Here is a 20,791-nt window from a genome sequence, read left to right as displayed (position 1 = left end):
AACAAGGTTGAATGCATTCATGTCTGAACACCTCACTCACAATGATACAAAAAGGCCAATTTGTTTAAAAAAGGATTTATTGTCTACATGATATTTATGACTTATTGATCCTCTTGCCTGGTTTTACAGAACAGCTGAAGCAATTTGTCCCTGTATGCATTGTTCAGGAAGAAATACATCACAGGATCCAGTACGCCACTGATACAGGTCAGTGCAGATGTGATCTGATTGGCTCTACCCAGAGCTTCCCGGCTTGCTGCAGTCACATGGCCATGACTGAAGCTTTTGATGTAGATTACCCTACTCACATGGTAGGGCACAAATGCAAACAGGAAGTTAATCACAATAAGTATGATCATTTTCACAGCCTTGTCTTTCACTGGTTGTTGCTTGACTGTCCTTAGTTTCAACAGAATCAGTATGTAGGAAGCCACGATGGTACTGAGTGGAATAACAAATGCCACAACCGTGGAAACTAAAGCAGTGGATGATGTCTTTTCCAAGTACAGCTTGTTGCAGATGCCAGTGGAGTTGATGGTCACATTCTTTTTAGAGAAAAGTGTAGGACTCATAGACACAATGACTGTCACCCAAAGTACACCCACAACTACCTTTGCATACAAAGCCTTCCTAACTGACTGTGATTTTATAGGTAGAACCACAGCCAGAAATCTGTCCAGGCTGATGAAACTCATCAGGTAAAGGCTGCAGTACATGTTTAGGTAAAAGAGGAAGCCTGCTAATTGACAGACTACATGTCCAAAAGGCCAGTGGCTGTCAGACAGGTGGTAAACAATACGCATGGGTAAAATTAGTACGTAAGAGATGTCTGCTACAGACAGGTGCCTCAGGAAGACCTGAGATGGAGACGCGCTGTCCTGGTGAGAGAAGGCCCAGAGCGCCAAAGCGTTCCCAGGCACAGCGACGATGAAAATCAGGCTGTAGAACGTAGCAAAGATAATGTTCTCTTGGTGGGAGTCACTGCCAAAGAAGACTTGCATTTCTTCCTCAGAGATGTTCATTGTTGTTGTGGAGAGGATCAGCCTAGTGCAGCAGAGACACAAATAACCTGTTATGATGATCGACAGCCCAGAGATGGCTTCATGTCAAATTACTTTTTGGTGACTCATAAGTCACGCATTTTAGTATCACAATGAAACAACGAACGTAGGATGTGAGTGTGACAAAAGGGTGATTTGTGTGATGTGGCAAAATAACAACCCACATGCAACATCATGTGTAAATGAGGTTCATTGGAAACAGGAAGTGTCTTTGCAAAGCATCAGTGTTCCCAGTATAGCTACTGATTTACACCAGAAAACAATAAACTACAAATAAGCTACATTCAAGAGATAGTTTGAGAAGTAAACAGCATTTTCATACAAGTAACTTGACTGCCAATTCCATTCAGGATGTAGACAACACAATTTTGAATAAAGTGGAACGCATTTGTTTGAGTAAAATAATGTATTTCATCTAGTTTATGGCTAACAATATCTGATAGTTGTAGTTCACCTTAACTTATATTTATGTGATGAAATGCAAAATCCACCCATATGATGCATTAAATTGGGGTGTCACCAAGCTTTACTAATGTATTTAAACATACTCACACTTCCCCTAAACATCAAAAGCTATCTTTAAGTGCTCTGCGACTGTAAAATAAATAATTTTAGGTTAAATGCTAAAACTTACAAAATGGTACATCTTTAAGCATGGTTTGTAGTTAAAGCACCACTAAACGTTTGCACTTTACTATTAAGATTATAAGAGCAGATTTAGGGAAAATAGTGCACACACTTAGTACTGTCAATAATCATTAACATTACTAATACTACTGCTAATAATAATAATAATAATAATAATAATAATAACAATAATAATAATCATCTTACCTGTAATCACAGAGATAGAGAATGCAGAGTTCTACTGTATATTTACCATCCGTGTCAGAAAGAGAAAGAGGTGAAGTGGAAGTGAGAAGTACTCGCTTTGTGGAACGTCTCCACTTTCATATTTATACACACTCATGTACAGACACACATGCACGCGCGCACGCACGCGCGCGCACACACACACACACGTCATGTTAATTCACTCACACATGAATTAAACAGGAAGCCAGAACCAGAAAAAAAACACTGAAGCTCGGCTGCATTTCAAGCATGCAAGTCTTTATTTTTGCTACTCCAACACAGTTTTGTCTTTACCACATTGCTCATTTATAGTATGATTTAAAGCTTTACAAAAATGAGAGAAAACCAGATATTTACAAAATCTATCTGTGCAAACATAATTCTTCTTTAACACCACTCTCCTAAAGTATTTGAAAGGCATGCATACAAATAAACTTTGGTATGTTAAAAAAAACTACTTATTCTCTTAGTAGAAGCGTCTATGTACACATGGTAGAACCGATTTATCACTTTGTTTTTAGTACAGTTTACATTTAGACAACAATACATGTTAACTTAACAAACCGAGACCAGCAGTACAAATACCGCGGTACACTTCAGCCATAACATAAGTAAATTCCCCTAAATCCTGTGAGTGGGTTAGGCCTGAAGTGAGTCATTGTTACAACAACTTTGGCAAATAGGCACACTAAAATGAAAACTTGTACTACTCATTATGCCAGTTTTACTATCTGTAAAATAAAATTGGCAGTTCATATGGGTGAAAAATGAGAAAACAGTCTTAGAAAACAGAAGTCAACAATGAATCAAACTTTAAAATGTGTGTATACATTATGTATACAATCATAAAAGGCATTTACAAGGGCTGTGTTGAATGTCTGGCAACATAAGAAATATAGAAGATTAAATATACTATGGTTATTCAATCTCTGGTCTGAAAAATAAAACAACATTTTTACATGGTACTTTGTGATTGTACATCAACTCTATATTCCCTATTCATAGCTAAAGCAAGAAAAATAGATTTTCAACACCATGAGAGCCTTCCACTTCAACTACAAAGTGGTAAAACTAAATATCTTTTAGTTTCATTATAAAACATTTTGTGAGAACATCTGGTACACCTTCAAGAAAGATTCAGAATCCAAGTGAGTATTTTGCAGAATTGGAAAATGCAACTTAAAGGGGATAAAAGCATTGGTATGAGAATGCCAGTGTCAAATAAAACGTGAAAGGGAGAGTGCATCTTTTAATACTTTTACAAAAACTTTCAAAAACAGAGCAAAAAACAACAAACCCAAACTATATAAGATGACACATGACCAGGTCTACCTGCTAGCGGTAAAGCCAGAGGGGTGAAAATAGGGCTAGGTAGTGTCCTTAGCTGCTGTGGCTGTTGGGATGCAGGATTTGCCGCTGCTGCCGTTGTGGGACCTGTAGCTGGTGAAGCTGGGGGTGTGTATGGTGCGGATGCTCTTTCCACCTGGGCCCAAAGGTGTGGGCGACAGAGGGGAGGGGGAGGAGGAGGATGAGGAGGAGGAGGAGGAGAATGAAGAGGAGGAGGAGGAGTGCACTCGACCATTCTGAGTCTGCGAGGGAAACGAGAGAGCTTTACCTGTGTGCTGTGAGGGTGTGGGGAGTTTGAGGGATCCGTTAGACAGGGAGGGGATGTGGGAGGAGTGCAGGGAACCGGAACGATGAGAGGACAGGATGGAGGACTTTGTCAGAGAGGAGGAGGAGGAAGAGGAGGAGGAAGGGTTAATGGGATTAGTAGCATCTGAGTTTTGTGCAGACTGGGAGCTGCCTTTAGTAGAGCTAGGATAAAAAGCAGGGATTTTAGAGACTGGTATAGTAGGGGAAGTAGTTTTATGATCCCCTCCCACTCTTTTAGCACTTCCGTTAGCCTGCAAACAGAGATGCCAAAACAGATACTGGTTGTCAAAAAAGAAATCTGGTGAAATAATACATAAAAAAGTTAAGACGATGTTAAAAAACTACAAGTTATACACATAGAAACACACTATGGCTACACAAACATTAACATTACTAAGACAGAACTAAAAGACACCAAAAACAACATATACAGAAGCTCTGCTTTTACTAGGTTACATGAAAGGTGAGACACATGAGACATGTTACCGAGAAACAGAACACTGCAAAGGTTAGAAGTGCGATGGCAGACAGGAGGAGCATCTCTACGAACTGCCTCTGTTAGAGGGATTGTTAGGCCTCATAAAGGGGCTGTAGGGGAGAATTCATAAGGCAGAGATGCACAGGAAGACTGGAGAGTATTAGATAACAGGGTTAGGAGTTTGAAGAGTGAGCGCAGACAAGGGAAATGTGGGCCAGTATTCCACTGAAAACTGGCGATGCAAGATGGTGAGTTGTGGCGAGGTCTCAAGGGTAAAGAAAATATATCACCGTGGGGTTAAGAAGCTTTGCAGTAATGTTGGGTTTGAGCAGAGGTGCACTGTGAGAAGGAAGGTGCATATAGCTGAAATGTCAGTTAGGGGTTGTATTTTAACATAGCCATAAGCATCCTGGGATTTGGCAACACTGATTAGGAACTCAGCTGTGATGGGAGCTGGAGATGAGATGACAACTCAGGTGATGACTGGATAGGATTCCACTTTTCTTTGCCATTTTTTCCTTTTTTTGTCAAGTCACCAACACAGTGAAACCATGAGCAGTGTGGACATGCAAAAGCATACAGTACAGTGATGTTATGGGGTAACAGTCAAGAGTCAAGCATGCCTTCTTGTCAGAGCGGACTCGAGAGAAACATTAACAGATCCACTGTCGCCACCATGGTGACTTTATTTTTTTTTTTTTCAAAACACTTCAAATCTCACAGCTTTGGTAGTCTTTTTTCCCCTAATAATACATGCCTCACATTTTCAATCCCTATATGTTTGTTTCTTCTAGTCTCTGGTAAGGCCCTACAGTAAAACTACCTGTCGGAACTGCCTCTGAGCGTCCTGCAGTTTTTGCTGTTTTCCTGCTTTGTCAGTAGTACCCGGCGACTGCCTGGACTTCGCAGACAAAGGGACGGGCATCCGACTAGAAGGGGAAGCGACACTGGTGTTCTGCAAGGGGATCCAAACGAAAAACAAAAGAAGAAATAAAACAAAAGAAAGAAAAAAAACACACACCATATAGGAAGTATGAAAAATCAAGGCACTAACAGGTAAAAGAACCTCATTTAACACCTCAACCATCAACACCAGTGAAAGATCATGCACCCAGTCAGAACATAAACCTTGAAGTCAATGCACAGTAGTACATGCAGTCAGGAGTAAGGAAGATATCAGAGCTTAATCATCATGAGAATGTCTTTGATGATGTGCTTGCCCCTTGCTGAAAACCTCAGAGTTTTAGCAATGAACTGAAGGAGGAATACGGTAGCCAGGAACCCAACAAAATGCCACCCCCAATCATGTCACCATGATTTCACAGAGGGAGAAAGCCACAGGGGGCATTTCCAGCGTTTCCAAGCACCTGTGGAGTGGATTAATGATTTTGTAATTTCAGTGGTTAGGGTTGGAGTGGAGGTAGGTTGTAAACTGAAAAAGAAGGACCCAAAGCCTCCCGGACCAACAAGAGCTAGAGAGAGACCTGTTGTACGGTGCTGGGGGCACTGGGGATAGTGGTGGTGGTGGTGGTGGCAGTGGTGGTAGTAGTAGGGATGACTACAGGGCGAGGAAGGAGATGAGGTTTAGTCTTCTTCTGCAATGAACTTTTGCTGGGTACCTTAGGGCCTGACCCTCTGGAGGTAGGGAGAGAGGAAGACCTCTTCAGCCCCACTCCTTCGGAGCTTTTCCCATTGCCTTCTTTAGGTTCCTCCATGCAGACTGACTCCCGTGGGGAGTGTGGTCCCATCTCACTGATGGTGGTCTCCAGCTGCTTGATGGTCTGCTCCAGGCTATCCAGTGTCTTGTAGGTGTTCTTCCGGATCTCATTCGTCCTGCCGAGGGAGTCGGAGTTCTGCCTCTTCTGCGCAGCAGGTACCTTGGGAGCGTCTGCTAAGGATTTTGAACGTGCAATCTCAAATCTCTTTGCTTCTTTGTGCTGTCTGATAGTACCGTCGCATTCCTCCTCGTCTTCATACACAACCACCTGTAAAGTCTTCTTGCCTGACTTGGTGCCAGTGCGAATTGCCTGTGTCAACGCCGCCAGCTGTTTCTTAGGGAACTTAAACTTGAACTTCTTCTTACCATCCTGCTTGGTGTCACCATTTGACTCTGAGTTGACTCCACTGTCCATCAACTCAGAGATTGAGGATGAAGATGAGGATGATAAGCTAACGTGGTCCGCAGTGGCCTGTGAGGAGCTGACCTTTCTGCCATCAACCACCTCTGTGCCTTGGGCTTTTACCTGCGGCCCACCATTCCTCTCTGTGTCAGACTCCTCACTCTCCTCCTCGATGCGCTCTTCTGCTAGCATCCTGTCCAGTTCCTCCTCACATTCAAAGATGGTGGACAGGCGTTTATAAGCTGAACGGATGTCCATGGGCTCATCAAAAATGATAATGACGGGCTTCTTGTTGAAGCCATTATCCTGTGGCAAATTGGGATCTGCTGTGGCGTTGCCTCGGTTCACGGCGCTACCCACGGTAACAGTCTGGACACTTCCTTTCTTGGCATTCACCAGTTCCTGGTACTCGCCACAGGACAGGGCCTGAACTTTGGTGTTAGTAATCATAAATGCTATGTTGTCAGGTGGTGGAGGTGCCTCTTCTCCGGGTAAGTCAGGACTTAGACTAGCCTCCTCATTAACCTCCTCACACTGAGCTTTGGACAGATCACTGTCCTCAGTAGGAGCATTTTTTGGTGGAGCAACAGAACTTTTAGGTGCCTCTCTTATGGTGCTATTTGTTGTGGTTGCCACAGGCTCGGGTATTATTTTCTTACTAGAAGAAACATGTTGCTGGATGACTTTAGTGTTCTTTTGAGTGTTAATTTTGTTGAGAATTTTTCCCTTGTCCATTTCTGCACTGGTCTTCAAGGATTCAGAGCGTTTAACTTGTTTCCTTGGAAATTTGAATCCTTTCAGTCCCACAGGCTTAGGTGATATAGGTGGAGGTGATTTCGGAGACAGAGGCGGCTGCTGCTGCTGGCTTGGAGAATTGTCATTAACATTGACATTTGACACCTGTGATGGAGGCTGTGTGGGCTCTCGGTGTTCGGGGGTTTCCTCTGATCCTGGCGGGGGTGGATGTTCCTTGGGTATCTGGCCAGTCACATAGTATATGACCTGAGAAATGAAGAAGTAGCTATTTAAAATCTCTCAAATTCTAGAACCTACATTAACTATACATGAATATAATATTAATTATTGAAAGTCGTACATACCCCTTGGCTCTGTCGGACAGTAGTATTGCCATTTTCATCTGTGTCTGGATCTTTATCCTCTCGACTGGGCTCTGAGCTCTGCTAGGACAGTGTGTGAGGGAATAATATTACTGTGCAACTGGTGTGTCAGGCTGCTGTGGATTAACTCTGAATTCATATACATTATTGCAGTAGCATCAACAGTGTCAACACTGCACTGGGCAATTACCTTCTATAAGCCAACAGTAAATGATTTACAGAACGTACTGATCAGACTTCACTTTCATACCATATGACTGTTTATATGAAGTTTTGATCCTCAATTCTGTATATGAAAATGCATGCAGGGAAAATGAATAAATATTACTTTAAGACCTTAAGCCACTTTATTTCCAAATCAACTTCTTACTGATGGCTACAACCTGTCTGTTCAGCTTTTCTTTTGGGCTTTTTTCACTGTCAATAATTTCGCAGTTAACACTTTTATTTTTGCATATTTCTTGAAACTCTCCCCCGGTTTCAACCAACCTTTAAACATCCTGTTTCCTGTCTTGTTCTTTCAATACGCACTGTTAATACCATGCAAGTCACTCAGACTGCTTTCACTTCAGTAAAATAATCTTAGTAACATTACCTAATGTGCAATAGTTTATGCTTTAATACTTACAGCAACTAGCTGCTCACCATCTACTCGTATACCTAAAAATTTGGCTATGAGCTAGCCAAACTTGTTGCACTTTAACTTAACTGTCTTCTTTGTCGCGCTAATTGACAAAAACATATTACATGTGTGTATTGTTTGACCTAAATGTGAAAAATTATATAGGGTTGTGCTGGTTATATAGGTGTAAAGCTGGGAAAGCAAACTTGTGTAAAGTTGTGCAAAGACCAAGAGAAACAGAAAAGTAATTCCTCAGAAAAGTGTAAGTGGGAGAGAGTAGCATGCAAAGTGGTCAGACTGACCTCTAGTGAACCAAGTCTGCAAAAACAGGTGTCTACAGAGCTTTAACCATGTTTCTCTCAATTGTCAATCATTTGAGAAATATTTGTTATGCTGATTTTGTATGAAGACGTGTAATTAAAGAAAGACACAAGACGATTTAATTGCCTGTAGAATACAGTGCCGAGGTTTTTATTGATTTGGAGGAGAAGGACAAGTGATAATTAAATCAGTGGCAAAACACATCATTGTCTGGTCCAGGAGCACAAAAGACACAGCATCTTTTCAGAGGCTTCATTTTATGCAGACTTAATCCTGAAATATTCAAGCTGTGATATCCAGTAGAATCACAAGAGGGAGGGAAACTGAGGCAGCAAGGAAAGGAGTTTTTTGGAGGCAGCTGTTACAGGTTTCTCTCGAGCCAAAGCAAGGGTGCAAAAGTTGTAGAAGGGTTAAGACACAGCCATCGATTCTATCAGACAGTTGGCAGAGGCAGGCAGTTAGCTGGGTAGCTGCACGGCGATGTATATTTTACCTTTTTGTCTTTGAGGGGCAATAAGGCCCCTGGTCTTAGTTCTCTGATTTGCGGTTCAATTCGAGTGGTGGGTTCTACCACATGTTTCCCCCCTACATCCTTAACTGTGCACTTCTGGAAAACCTGAAGGGTGGAGAAAATTGAAGGGGAAATGGGACAAGGATTTTGAGGTGGGAAGAAGTTCTAGTATCTTCACCTTTGCCACAGCCACAAAAGCCCACAAGTTAGATTCAAAATCAAAGAGTTGCTCATCCTTCACCACTTCTGAGAAAGTCAACCACCATTTGAAGAAATGATAGGCAACCCACACCCACAATGCAGAAATCAGAAAAATGCAGCAAACATTACGCCCTCTGATTTGTGTTGTTTGATTTGATGTTTGAGTGAATGTGTACATGTATGTGTGTGAGGTGTGAGTGCATGGGTTACATATGCATCTAACCTGAAGCTCCGCCATGATCTTGTCCCCTTCATCCTCCTCTTCTCCGGCAACGGGGGCAGTGATGGGGGGAGGGGTGGCTGGCTTCGGCTTGGTCTCTGGTGGAACCTTCGTGGGCTTAGTTGGGGGAGTGGGAGGTGGAGTGTCCTCTTCACCCTCCTGTTAAAATTAATTTATGAGAGGGAAATTAGTTTTCCAAGCCATGCAGCAAGACGACAAGATTATTCAAAGGTTAAAGTAATTGTGCTCTAAAGAAAACAGACAGATGGGAAGATCAATGCTGCTCACATGTCTGCGCGTTAAGTATGGAGCAAGAGCCGAAAGGCGCTTAGCATTAGCTTAGTTTACCACAACAATAAAGTCTAAAAAATATCCACCGCATCTAAAGCTCCTGTAACTTGTCTTTTTTTCCCAAATTGTTGAAGTATTATTTTAATGGAATGATTAAATGTGTTGTGCTTTTCAGAAACTGTTATTAAGTACAAAGGCCAAGAGACATTCACTGTTACAATATGTTACTGCTATTTTTTAGTTCAAACACAAAACCCCACACAATAAGAAATGAAAACATGAAAAAGCCAGAAAAGAAAGTGCATGATACCAAAAACTGAGAATAGTAGCCTAAATAATGAGGTTACAAGCTGCAGCTGCCGTTCCAACACATTTCACATGACAACCTGGTGTCAGACTGACCTGAGCCGATGTGGACTCCTTCCTGCTGGTGTAGACCACCTCGCCAGAGCGTGTGGTGGTCATGCCTGAGCCTGAGCTGGGGTAGGTCTTCCTCGGAGGAGGTGGTGGCGGGGACTTGCTGGGCTTTTCAGACCCCTGCTTGGTAAAACTATCGGTGGGGGCTGGCTTGGTGGCAGTCTTGGAGGGTCTCTCCAGTGCAGGTTTGGCTGGTTTCTCCATCACAGGCTTTGGGAGTTTCTCAGGCCCCTTCTTGGCTAATTTGTCGGACTGAAGCTCAGACTGGGGCTCTTCTGTCATACAAACATGAGATAAAATTATATAGCATATATTTTAAAATGTGTAATGTGTAAATGTAAAATAAGTACTTAAAGTTACATTTGTGTTAGATTTGTACCTGATGGTGACTCCACAGGATTGTGGATGTCTGCTTGTTCTCCAGTGGTTGCAGGGGGCACTCCTGGGTTCTCTTCAGCGTCTAGACTGGGAATGCCCTTCATCATGTTGGCCTGGGCCTCCTGGAGGATCTTCTCAAACTCTTTGCCATCATAATGACCCATGTTCTGCCTCTTCTCTTCCCACTCCTTCTCTGCAGCCTACAGGGTAAAAAAAAGGAGAGAGAGAAAGTTCCTAATGGAGATTTCTATTCCTACGACAACAAAACCAACAAAAAAAAAAAAAACCCCAAAAAAACAAAAGGAGTCTTAAAGGGCAAAATAATGCCAGAGTAACAGAGCTGACATTTACAGGATGCTAATGAGAACAACTGAATATCACCACAGCTTTAATATGCTGGATAAAAATAAATAAAGACCAAATGACAACATACCTCTATAGACATAGCTCTGTTTTTGCTCTTGTCCTGACTGTTCTGGAGCTCCTCAATGACCAGACCTTGATTGGCAGCACCATTGCCATTATTCACTGGGTTCCCGTGTGTCTTCTTATGACGGACGGGACTCGGTGGATCCATGGCTGCCCCCTTAGGAGATTCCCGACCTTGACTCTTACTCAGATTAGGACTGGGGACGTGAGAGGGGCTGGGGGTGAGCGGTGGACTGGGCTGAGCTGTCAAGGCTGCAGACTGCTGGGACTGCTGCATGTGGACCGGGGAGCTCTGGACATGATGGATGACCACCGGAGAGGAAGGCATTACCTCTGATCTGATGGTGGAGCTCTGGGGCTCCAGCGGGGCTGATGTGGAGCCAGGCTGGGCTGATGCTGGGGGAGCTTCTGCAGGGCCTTCTGCTGCTACTGCTGCTGCTGCTGAAGGGCTGTTTCCCACTGGGATATTAGCAGAGGCATCGGGTCCTTTCTGCTGGCCCTCAGTAGCACTTCTGCAGAGAGGAGGGAAACAGTATGTGATACAAGCCACATTGGAAACACTGATTTTCAAATCCTTGCTTGTGAACGCCTGAGCCTTTCGAGGATGCTCCTTTCATAATTTATCATGATACTATCAATTTGATAGTATCATGATATGTCGTTGCTCCTGTCCTTGTTTGGAAAATGTAACTGGCATCAATTTCAGAATAAGCATATATTTGCAAAAATCAATGAAGTTGATGAGGTAAAACATTAAATATCTTGACTTTGTACTGTTTCCAATGAGCGGCATGAGCGGTAAAACACCACCAAAAGCTATGATGCAATGCCTTTTGGTTTGGCAACTGGGCGTGTTTCGGATAAAAGACAGGAGAGTCGTGGAGGGAGAGGGAGAGAAAAGTCCAGAGTGAATTTGGTATCTGTGACATATTAAAATGGAAATGAGGCTCTGCAGTGTCCACCAGATTAATTCACTTATCGGTTCAGCGAAGGCGATGGACGCCACACTCCTCTGTCCACATGGAATGACCTCTTTGATGGGATGAAGGCTGGCTTGCCCGTATAATCAAATAGTACAATCTCGCACATCATAGACCCCTGTGTGAAGCTCTGCAGAGTGCTTTTTGTATTCATCTTCAATTCCCTCTCTCACCCTCAGCCCTCACACCCTAGCACACCTCTTCTCTTGATCCTGACTTTATCACCACTGACTGATTTTTTTTCCTCCATCTTTCCCCTACCTTCTCAGACTGCTGAGCGCGTCAGTCAGGCTCTTGACCCTCTTCAGCATGCTGTCCAGTTTATGAGGCTCCTCCTTCAAAAACTTGACAGCTTCCACTTCCACCCTGAGCACAGCCCGCATTCTGGTTTGCAGGGCCGGGAACTCTCCTAAGGAAACACACAGGGAAACATGCCATTGTTTTAAGAATGTTTTTATTCTATTTCTATTTCGAAATACTTTCATGGGACAACAATAATTACAAGCTCTTGGAGAGACAGTACAGTATTATGATTTTATCCAGAAAAATCTGGTCTGTGAGTGTAGAAAGGGAGGGATCAGATCAGCTGACCATCAGCTGAACTACTTTACTGTGTCTTCGTATACATTTGACATCTTAGCATATATATTAATATTGGAAAATAGCCCACAAATACTGAAATCATATTTCCTTTATATATCCAATCTATGACAAGAGCACTTTCTTGTATGTCACTTGTTTTTAGTCACAATCATAGTGACTATAAACTTAGCTAAAACTTATTATTATACATGTCGTTCCTAGTGGTGAGAATATTATCTGTTGTCTTACCTTTGAGCCCCGCCAGAGATTCTCCCACCTTCCTCAGAGTCACTGCTCCCTCCTCCACGTCCTTCAGGGTCACTACTCTGTGTGTTACTGCTGAGTCTTTCTGCAGAGAGACGACGTACTGCTCCAGCTCACTGCAGAGACGAACAAAATGCACAATGGAAAGGACAAAGAATTTAGAGTTGAGAGGGAGAATCCAGTTCTCTTACAACAATAAACACAGCATGGGACTACTAACCTTGACAAATAGAAAGCATTCAGTTTGTTCAAAGGCAGAAATGAAAACTGAATGGAGACTCATGATTAAATGTTCCAAAATAAAAAATGTATTCCAGTTGAGGGACTGTTTGTTTCTGTTATGCTGACTTTATCTTCTTGGGCACAATTTCATTAGGAGGTAAAAGAATTGATGGATTTTCACACTACTATTGACATTTTATTTACCCTTCACAAACACCAGGGGGCAGAACACAATCATTTATCTTAAAAATCATGCAGTGATCCTGAATGGGCAAAGGTGAGGTCAGACTTTGTGACATGATCCATACAAAGGGCGAAAATTGGATCACATTCAAAATATGCACAATGATTAACACTGCCAAACATTTCCACAATGCATTTCACTTCGCTGTCTCCATTAGATTGCCCAGTCTAGATTAGATTGGATCACATCCCATAACCACTAATGTTTGCACACTGAATGAGGGCTTATTTGAGAGAGAGAGAGCACTTCCTCACATAGAAAACATATCACGCTGCTTCACAGCCATCCCAGCGCTTGGAAAAAAATGGCTACTCCACGGGGAAATGTGCCAAATGATAACATTGTGTGCAGCGTTGGATTGCATGAGAGGGACTAAAATGGTGTTTCATTGTGGCCAGGTACCCTTGAGAAACACTCTTTCACAGAACTCCCCTAAAGGGAGTGGGGAAGGCAAAAAGGAGGCAGTGTGTTAAATGCCCCGCTATGCCAAGGCCTGTTGGTGATAGGAATGATGATGGGAAATTCCAGCTGAGGACAAAGGAAACTGATTTCCCATTTTTATCAAGCCTCCCACAGACAAAAACAGATACAGTGCATCTCCATAATGTGCAGTACTTAAGATTTCATTTGCTTGTTTCATATACTGTAAATCACTGTTATCAGCTGAAGCTAACAGGAACAATTGTCCATTGATAAATCATCCTATTAAAAACTCCTTGGACTAATTTGTTACCTTGCCTTTTTAAGTACTCCTGTCCTTGGATTACCAGCAAACTTTACTGAGCCTTCTTTGTTGCCACAGAGTTATAAAATCTTACAAAATGTGCCCTTATAGGTCATGATAGATTTAGTTCTCCTCTTGAGAGGGCAGTGGTTTTCGCACCACATTCTCCCACTGGTCCCAAAGCCAAATGGCCCTAATTACCAAGCCTTATTTAAAGTGCTAGCGGCCATGTTTTGCTGACTCACAACTGGCTGGATACCAAAGGTAACACTGAGTTTAATCCACTGACTTCCTGTCTGTTCATTTCCCCGTCTCCACAAGCTGCTATCATTGTGTTTATTAAGACGACGCTGTTTGACCTTGCCTGTAAACATCCAAATAAAAGGATTCAATTACTGCTCCCTGTTGGCAAGATGAGGCAAGTGAATTAAAATAAGAGCAGTGAGAAGTTATTCCACGGCTGGATCCATTGTTCTAGTCTGCTGTCTCTGAGAGGCAGGCACTGCTTGCCTGTATAAACCTGTGGGCTGTAATTTGGAGGGCGTTGGCTTGTCAAAGAGTTTAGGAGTGAAAAGCATCGGTGAGCTGATAAAAATGAGGCCTTTTGGGGATTTCCTATAAATGGAAGCACCTTGACTGGAGCCACATGGGTGTGTGCTAAATAATACTGGTGCAAGACTCTCATGAAAGGAGTGAAAATCCCTACCAATAAACATCCAGTAATGAATGCAAACGACCGAATCCATTTCAGACTATATAAAACACCAAAAACTTACCCGAGCTGTGAGAGGACACGCTCCTCCAGACCCAAGTACTTGTGCCTGTCCTCTTCTACCAAAGCTCTCTGCCTCTGGATAGGGTCCTCCAGACCCCTCATGGCCTCTGCAAGTTTAACACTGATCTCCTGCTCTGCCCGCTTCAGCTGGACGCGCAGTGCCTCCTGGTTCTGGAGCTGAGGGGACGCACACAGTGGGAATGAGAGGTTAGAGGACTAGCTGTAGTAGATACTAACACAGCTGAAATTAACTAAAAGGAGAAAGAGGTCTTGCCTGCAGCTGTCTCATCTGATGAAGTTGCATCCTGAGGTCAGAAACATTCTTCCTGAACTGCAGGAGGTCAACTTTGAGAGGTCCTGAACCCTTGTCTGATGGGGCTGTGTTGCTCTTGGGAGCCAAGACTGGGGAACCACCTGTATGTACGTATAAAAAGAAAACAAGTTACAGCTTGTTGCATGAAGACTGTTACTTAAATAATATGAAGAGGAAACAACAAACAAAACAGGCTGATTGTCATTCATGTGTGCATGCTGAAACATGTCTGCAAACACACTTTTATCTGTCAACACACTGATCTGACTTACTGCTCCTAATGTTTAGCACTGACTGCCTGAACTCTCTGTGGTTGTCTTTTCCTCTGCCTATGCACAATAAGCACAGATATACCGGCACTCATATTGGCTGCACCACTGAAATGTCTGTCAACTGATTTTGCTATTTCAGTCAACGCTAGGAGATGGAGAAGAGGATGAAACCATGGAAACCAAGCAAGCAAATATTTGTGGTCTGGGTGAGAGTCTCTAAATGACCAACAACAATAATAATTTCATTCAATCCTTTCAAAGGTTCCAGCATGAGTTTTGGTAATGACATTTATTTATTATCATCAAACACCTAAAAACTGAAGGAGAATTGATTTAATTTGGTTAATAAATTGATCCCATCCATGTTTCCTCAAAGTGGGTTGAATTAAAGACTTAAACATTAAGGAGTCGGATCACTAACACTAGAAAAAGACAAGCTTTCACAGTTTTCTCAGGTATTAGGTCGAGAGTCGATTTTCTAAAGGAAATCTTGTTCACCTCCGCTGTCTTCAAAGAACAAAGTGTGCGCAAATAAAACCAAAACTATGTGCTTGGCCGGGTACTTCTAGAGGCAAGTGATAAAATATTTGTTTTATAGTTTGGGAGAGCCATCCTTTAACCTCAGAAACATTAGGTCCACGAAAGAAAGTAGTGTTCCTGCCAGTGAGTTACACAAATGGTCAGGGAATGTTCAGAGTGCAGTCTAAGACTCACCCTCTGTTGAGGTGGTAAAAGCACAAACTTTTGTATTCATAATCCCAAAACCCTTTTCCTTACATACTACCAGTATACCAGTTGCCTGGACCTGAAATACAGGTTACAGTGTACACTGCTGGTTGTGTTTCGGCCCTTGGGGACACAATGTCAATCAAAATAAGCGTAGGCTCTGTGGTGACAGTGAAGAAGCATTTGAAGGATGGCAAAAAGAAGATCCACTGATTTCCCATGCTTGATGCAGAGGTAATTTGGTGAGATCAAAGCCCACACTAAAAATTTCCGATGCTTTGGAGATTCACTCGAGCACAACATGACAAGCAAATCCCTCCGAGAGCTATGTATAAAATGTGTCATGAGACATGAGATTAGTTTGCCAGACACATGAATAGTGTTGTGTTTTCACTCTCTGCCACTGGTGAGGTTGCAGATCTTTTTATCAAACCTAGATCTGGCCACAGACTGCTGCCGAGCCGAGATTGAATCGCTGAATCATCTTGGCAGGCTTGAGAAGTAATAGCGTCTTGTTTTAAGTAGTGCTTTGAGGAGTTTGTGCTAGCTCTGCTGGCTCTCGTCTCTTATCTCCTATTAAAGTGGATGTACGGGGGAAAGGACATAAGGAAATATGAACTGATGACAAGAAAAGAAGCCTGACTTTGTTTTCTCTCCCTCCAGCACTGCTCATTGCAGACTGTTGACTGACACTGATGTGTGGGCTTGTCTGCACAAGACATTATGGCGCTAAAACTGTTATTTAGAAAAAAAAAAAAAAAGAAGTCAGGAAACGAAACAGAATAGCAGTGATACTAACCTGAGCTATGTGCACTGTGGGCTGGGGATGATGTTTTCGGTGGTCTCTCACTGCAGCCAGAGAAAAAGTTCATAAGAGCAGGATTTTGATCAGGGAAAAAACAGTATTTTGGGCACTTAAGATGCATAAGTTAGTATTAGTAAGAACAAACACATTACAACAAAGTATGATGGGAAAGACTGACAAACCAGAGGGGTTAAAATGATGTTAAATGATGTTAACGAGCTTCATCAGTGTTCAACATTGCACAGAAACATACAAATTCACTGCAGTCACAGAGCTTTTAGACTGACTGTCAAGCAAACATTAACACAAAGTCTCCAGAGAAGATCGAAATGCAAAGAGCTGAAATGCAGCCAGATAAAGCATACGTAGTGGCCATTTATCTAGAGAGCAAATGATTCAGTATCACATTCACAGTCAAACCTATTTCCTCCTCACCAGATGCTATTTAACCTGAGTGTTTGATATGGCCATTATGGAGGGGATATTTTATCTTTCCCACTCTGGCTGGATAGCCAGGCTTTTCATTTGAAACTCCATTTCCCCTGATGCCTCACTCTGTCCTATACTGTGATTGCTTACCTTAGAGGCTCCTTGGTGCCACTACTGTTTGGCCCCTTTAAAAGTGCATGCTGAACAAGACCAGTCAAGCTGGCAATCTGGTGCTCCATTGCCTTCATTCGCTCTCTGCAGAAACATCAGAAAATTCTGCTTTCAACACTGAGGCCTATTAGATATTACAGCTGCCACGAGAGCAAATATTAGCTCAGAATCAAAATGGGAGGGCGGTAACAGAATAATCAATTGTTTTTATTACCTGACGATGAATCTTTTTGTCATTTCATGGGATTACACAATGGAGATTTTTTTTTTTTGCAATTGATTTGTAATTATGTCCCGAGTAAATATTGACTCTGGTCAAATAAATAGTTTCTGAAGTACGACAGTGCAAAAGCACTTGACTCTTTTCTCAAAAAGAAAACGCTTGAGTCCAAATGGGATAAAGAAGATGGATGACTCAAGATGAGAAAGAACCCTGAGATAGACACGGCGGGTGTTCAAGTCATATTGTTTTTTAAATAAAACAAGAGTGTGTCACAAGTGGAGGCAGCTCAGAAGAGAATGAAAGGACAATTGGAAAATGACACTGCCTTAAGGAAGCCAAACACCAGAGGGGTGAATAGGGAACTTTACACTGAGATTGTTTGGTAAGCCTAGAGGTTGGAAAAGAGAACAACTTTTGTTTTCAGATGTCATCATTTATCTTGAGGAAGGATATGGGGCCAGCTAAGGACACCAGGGGTGGGGGGGATTGTGGTTTCAGCAGTGCTATAGACAATAGACACAACTATGCCTAACCTCAGTGTCATACAGCATATTTCACATGAATAAATTCTATGACAGCTACAGAGCACTGAGTGTTGGGACTATGTTTATTTTGAAAGTCAAGTAGAGTACTTTCCCATTCAAATTCCTACACCCTTTTCCCAGATTCCCAGGGCATTTATAATGGGGGGTTTGGGCTGCCCAGGTGGTCCAGCCCGATCCTTTTGACTGATTGGGCCATTTCAAATACGTATTCAGACTGGTCAATATTTTCTTTGGTTTTCCTAGGTACACATATAGCCTGTGTAACCTCCCTTTTAATGAAACCACATTTGCCTGGCTAAGTGGCAAGCATCCCTCTTGCTCTCCGTCTGTGTTTATGTGCTCTCAGTCAGAGGAGACAAACCAAACCCAGGTACCAAAAGGTCTGCTGGATTATCCGAGCTGAATAGACTCTACAGAGGGATTGTTGTTAGAACAATAGTCATAGAGTAACGGAAAAATATGCAGTCGGTTAATGGGGTCTCAAGATACTATCCTGTTTCAGTGGTGGTAGCTATGTCTGGGGTCTACACACTGTATAAAAATCAACACTGGAAGCTCCAGACTTTGAATAGAGACTGTGAAAACAATGATCAAATAAGCAGAACTGGCTGTATACACAAACCAAACTGATGCATAATCATGTGCATTAGTCTCGTTCTCAATGTGCAGATCTTGACGCTCAAGACAGTGAGAGGACGGGTTATATTCTTGACTTCAGTCATGGGTGATGAAACAGGGATTGAAAACCAGCAGCTCATGGTTAGAGTGAAACTGGGATGCAGAGTTAGTCCATGCTCCCATGCAATGTCTTCATCCTAATTTTAACAATCCCACAAGCCCCCTGTATGTAACATCCGGTCCCCCTGGTGCTTACCGTGTCTGATGGTCAGCTGCGATGGGCCCCTGGAGGTGACCTGGGAGGTCTGCAACTACAGGTGATCCCATGTTGCTCCGGGGTTTGGTCCCTGTCACTTCCTCCTTCCTGAAGGACTGGCGCACAGGTGAGCTTCTCTCCATGGGAACACCATGAGGTGGCACGCCATGAGGAGGCCCACCATGGATGTCAATCATCCGTACCTCAGCCATCCGGTGAGGGGAAGGAGGAGGTGTCTTGGAGCCTAAAGTAGGCAGCTGGCTGTTTCTGGACTTCTGTCTGTACAGAGAGGGGTGATCCATAGTGTCTGTGGGGCTGGGCCCACTGTAAGAACTTGTGGAGCGGATGGAGGCACGGTGAAATCCCCCCATGCCATGCTCTGGACCATCAAGCACAGGGTTGGGGTGTGGTCCATGGGCAGTAGCCATGCTCATTCTTCCCTCTTGGAGCAAGTATGGGTCTGCATACAAACCCTCATTTCCCCTGGCTAGACTGTGGCTTTTACCACCCACGTCCTCATCTGGCTTGACATCCCGTCTCTCCAGGATGGCGCTGGGGCAAGGTGAGTTGGAACGGGCCTGAGGGTTGGCGTTAGACACTCTCTCCCTTGGGATAGTAGCACTGCCAGGTATAGAGCCCTGTCGTGGGACAAACGGGATTCTGGAGGGGGATGGGGGCATGGAGTGGGGAGGTGGGGGTAGAGCTCCCTGCATGGGGTGATGTAGTGGGGGACCCATGGGGGGCTGTCTCAGAGGGTGTGGGCCATCACGACCGGCATGCACCATCTCACTGTGCATCTGGAAAAGCACACAAGTATACAGATGTTAAAAACTGACAAGAATAAAAGCTGGAATAGTTATTACTTCAAATAATGCATAAAAAGTCTAGAAACAAATCTCTTATTTTAAGGGCTGATCAATAAACCAGACTGCATACATCTATTTTATATATATCCTGTATTTCTGGACTGAAGTTACCCCGAAAACAAAAAAAATCCATCTAACTCCATTTACAATGTTGTTTTTCAAAGAAAATAGACTGTCAGCAGTAGTAGTTACTTGCAAGGCTACCATCCCTGGGTACACAGTGCATTTCACTCACAGTCGTGGATGTTATTCTATAGAACAATATTACAATACATCAACACAAATTGATTTCTTTAGTTGCAAAAAAAGTTTTATAAAGACTTTTTTTTCAACTGTAAATGAACTCTGTGTGCTTTTGATACAAGACTGTGGCTCTCTAAAAAGAGTTTACACATGCACCTCCAGGGCCAAAAGGCAGTTTGTTAATTTGCAACAAGATCTGTCTCGAAAATTCTGTTTAAACAGCCAGCTAATCTGAGCTGCTGTTCTTTAGCCCAGAAAACCATTAAGGACCCTTGAAGGCTAAAGTACAATAAACCTAACCTCATTTAACCAAAGTGGCTTAAGGGAAAAGTATGAGTGCTCAGGCTGTGGGTGGTAAAACTACAAAAAGTCTTACAGGTACACAGCAGAAGTAAAAGGAAATCTGGTTAATGTGGTGAGCCACCTGCTGTGTGAGGCAAGAGCAGTCTTATCATATTTCTTCACAGTTAGCTTTGTCCATTCTTTGCATTAGGCTACTTCCTGTTAAGACTGTTAACTTTTTAAAGAAGAAATAAGACATTTTTCCTTTTACAGATGAAAAGTTGAACTCATACGCACCAAAACAAACCTTTTATCATTTCAACACATTTCGAGATCTTGCTGCTACAGTAGCTCGTAGTGGCTAATGATAGCTAACATTAGCTAGCGTTAGCCTAGTTAACATCAACTTGAGATAGATACTGCATTGCTGTCTAACTGAGAGTAGAGTAAGTTTGATAACTGCGCTATTATACTCTACTGTCAGTTACACAGCAATGCAGTATCTATCTCAAGTTGATGTTAACTATCATTAGCTAATGTTACCTACAATGTTAGCTACTGTGAGCTAATGGTAGC

General features: G+C 42.8%; 2 protein-coding genes across 17 annotated transcripts in view; both read right to left on the bottom strand.

The window, feature by feature from the left end:
* Nucleotides 1-101: 101 nt before the first annotated feature.
* Nucleotides 102-1,956, bottom strand: LOC143314396 (uracil nucleotide/cysteinyl leukotriene receptor). The gene is made up of 2 exons (XM_076721380.1): nt 1,896-1,956; nt 102-1,044 (listed from the first exon to the last, which is right to left on the bottom strand). Exon 2 carries the CDS (start codon nt 1,020-1,022, stop codon nt 102-104), a length of 921 nt encoding a protein of 306 aa, XP_076577495.1. The 5' UTR covers nt 1,023-1,044; nt 1,896-1,956.
* Nucleotides 1,957-2,153: 197 nt separating this feature from the next.
* Nucleotides 2,154-20,791, bottom strand: part of kiaa1217 (KIAA1217 ortholog) — a 106,931-nt gene continuing 88,293 nt past the window's right edge. For 5 of the 16 annotated variants that reach the window (XM_076761293.1, XM_076761294.1, XM_076761286.1 and 2 more), the window contains 16 exons: nt 18,825-19,621; nt 17,162-17,266; nt 16,577-16,626; nt 14,741-14,880; nt 14,468-14,643; nt 12,487-12,617; nt 11,917-12,064; nt 10,680-11,187; nt 10,248-10,446; nt 9,854-10,143; nt 9,164-9,319; nt 8,722-8,844; nt 7,268-7,348; nt 5,532-7,169; nt 4,871-5,002; nt 2,154-3,820 (listed from right to left, as the gene is read on the bottom strand). In XM_076761293.1, coding sequence (XP_076617408.1) covers nt 3,284-3,820; nt 4,871-5,002; nt 5,532-7,169; nt 7,268-7,348; nt 8,722-8,844; nt 9,164-9,319; nt 9,854-10,143; nt 10,248-10,446; nt 10,680-11,187; nt 11,917-12,064; nt 12,487-12,617; nt 14,468-14,643; nt 14,741-14,880; nt 16,577-16,626; nt 17,162-17,266; nt 18,825-19,621 — 5,211 coding nt within the window. In that variant the 3' untranslated portion in view covers nt 2,154-3,283. The remainder of the gene's footprint in view (nt 3,821-4,870; nt 5,003-5,531; nt 7,170-7,267; nt 7,349-8,721; nt 8,845-9,163; nt 9,320-9,853; nt 10,144-10,247; nt 10,447-10,679; nt 11,188-11,916; nt 12,065-12,486; nt 12,618-14,467; nt 14,644-14,740; nt 14,881-16,576; nt 16,627-17,161; nt 17,267-18,824; nt 19,622-20,791) is intronic. The other 11 variants (XM_076761288.1, XM_076761292.1, XM_076761287.1 and 8 more) reach the window with 11 other exon arrangements.

The sequence above is a fragment of the Chaetodon auriga genome, chromosome 21 (assembly GCF_051107435.1).
Source record: "Chaetodon auriga isolate fChaAug3 chromosome 21, fChaAug3.hap1, whole genome shotgun sequence".
In the NCBI taxonomy this organism is placed as follows: domain Eukaryota; kingdom Metazoa; phylum Chordata; class Actinopteri; order Chaetodontiformes; family Chaetodontidae; genus Chaetodon; species Chaetodon auriga.
The sequence above is the reverse complement of the archived record's forward strand: the minus strand, read 5'-3'. Positions and strand labels throughout refer to the sequence as shown.

Coding starts and splice junctions, on each gene's coding strand:
- LOC143314396 (XM_076721380.1), bottom strand. CDS start 1,022: ATGAACATCTCTGAGGAAGAAATGCAAGTCTTCTTTGGCAGTGACTCC.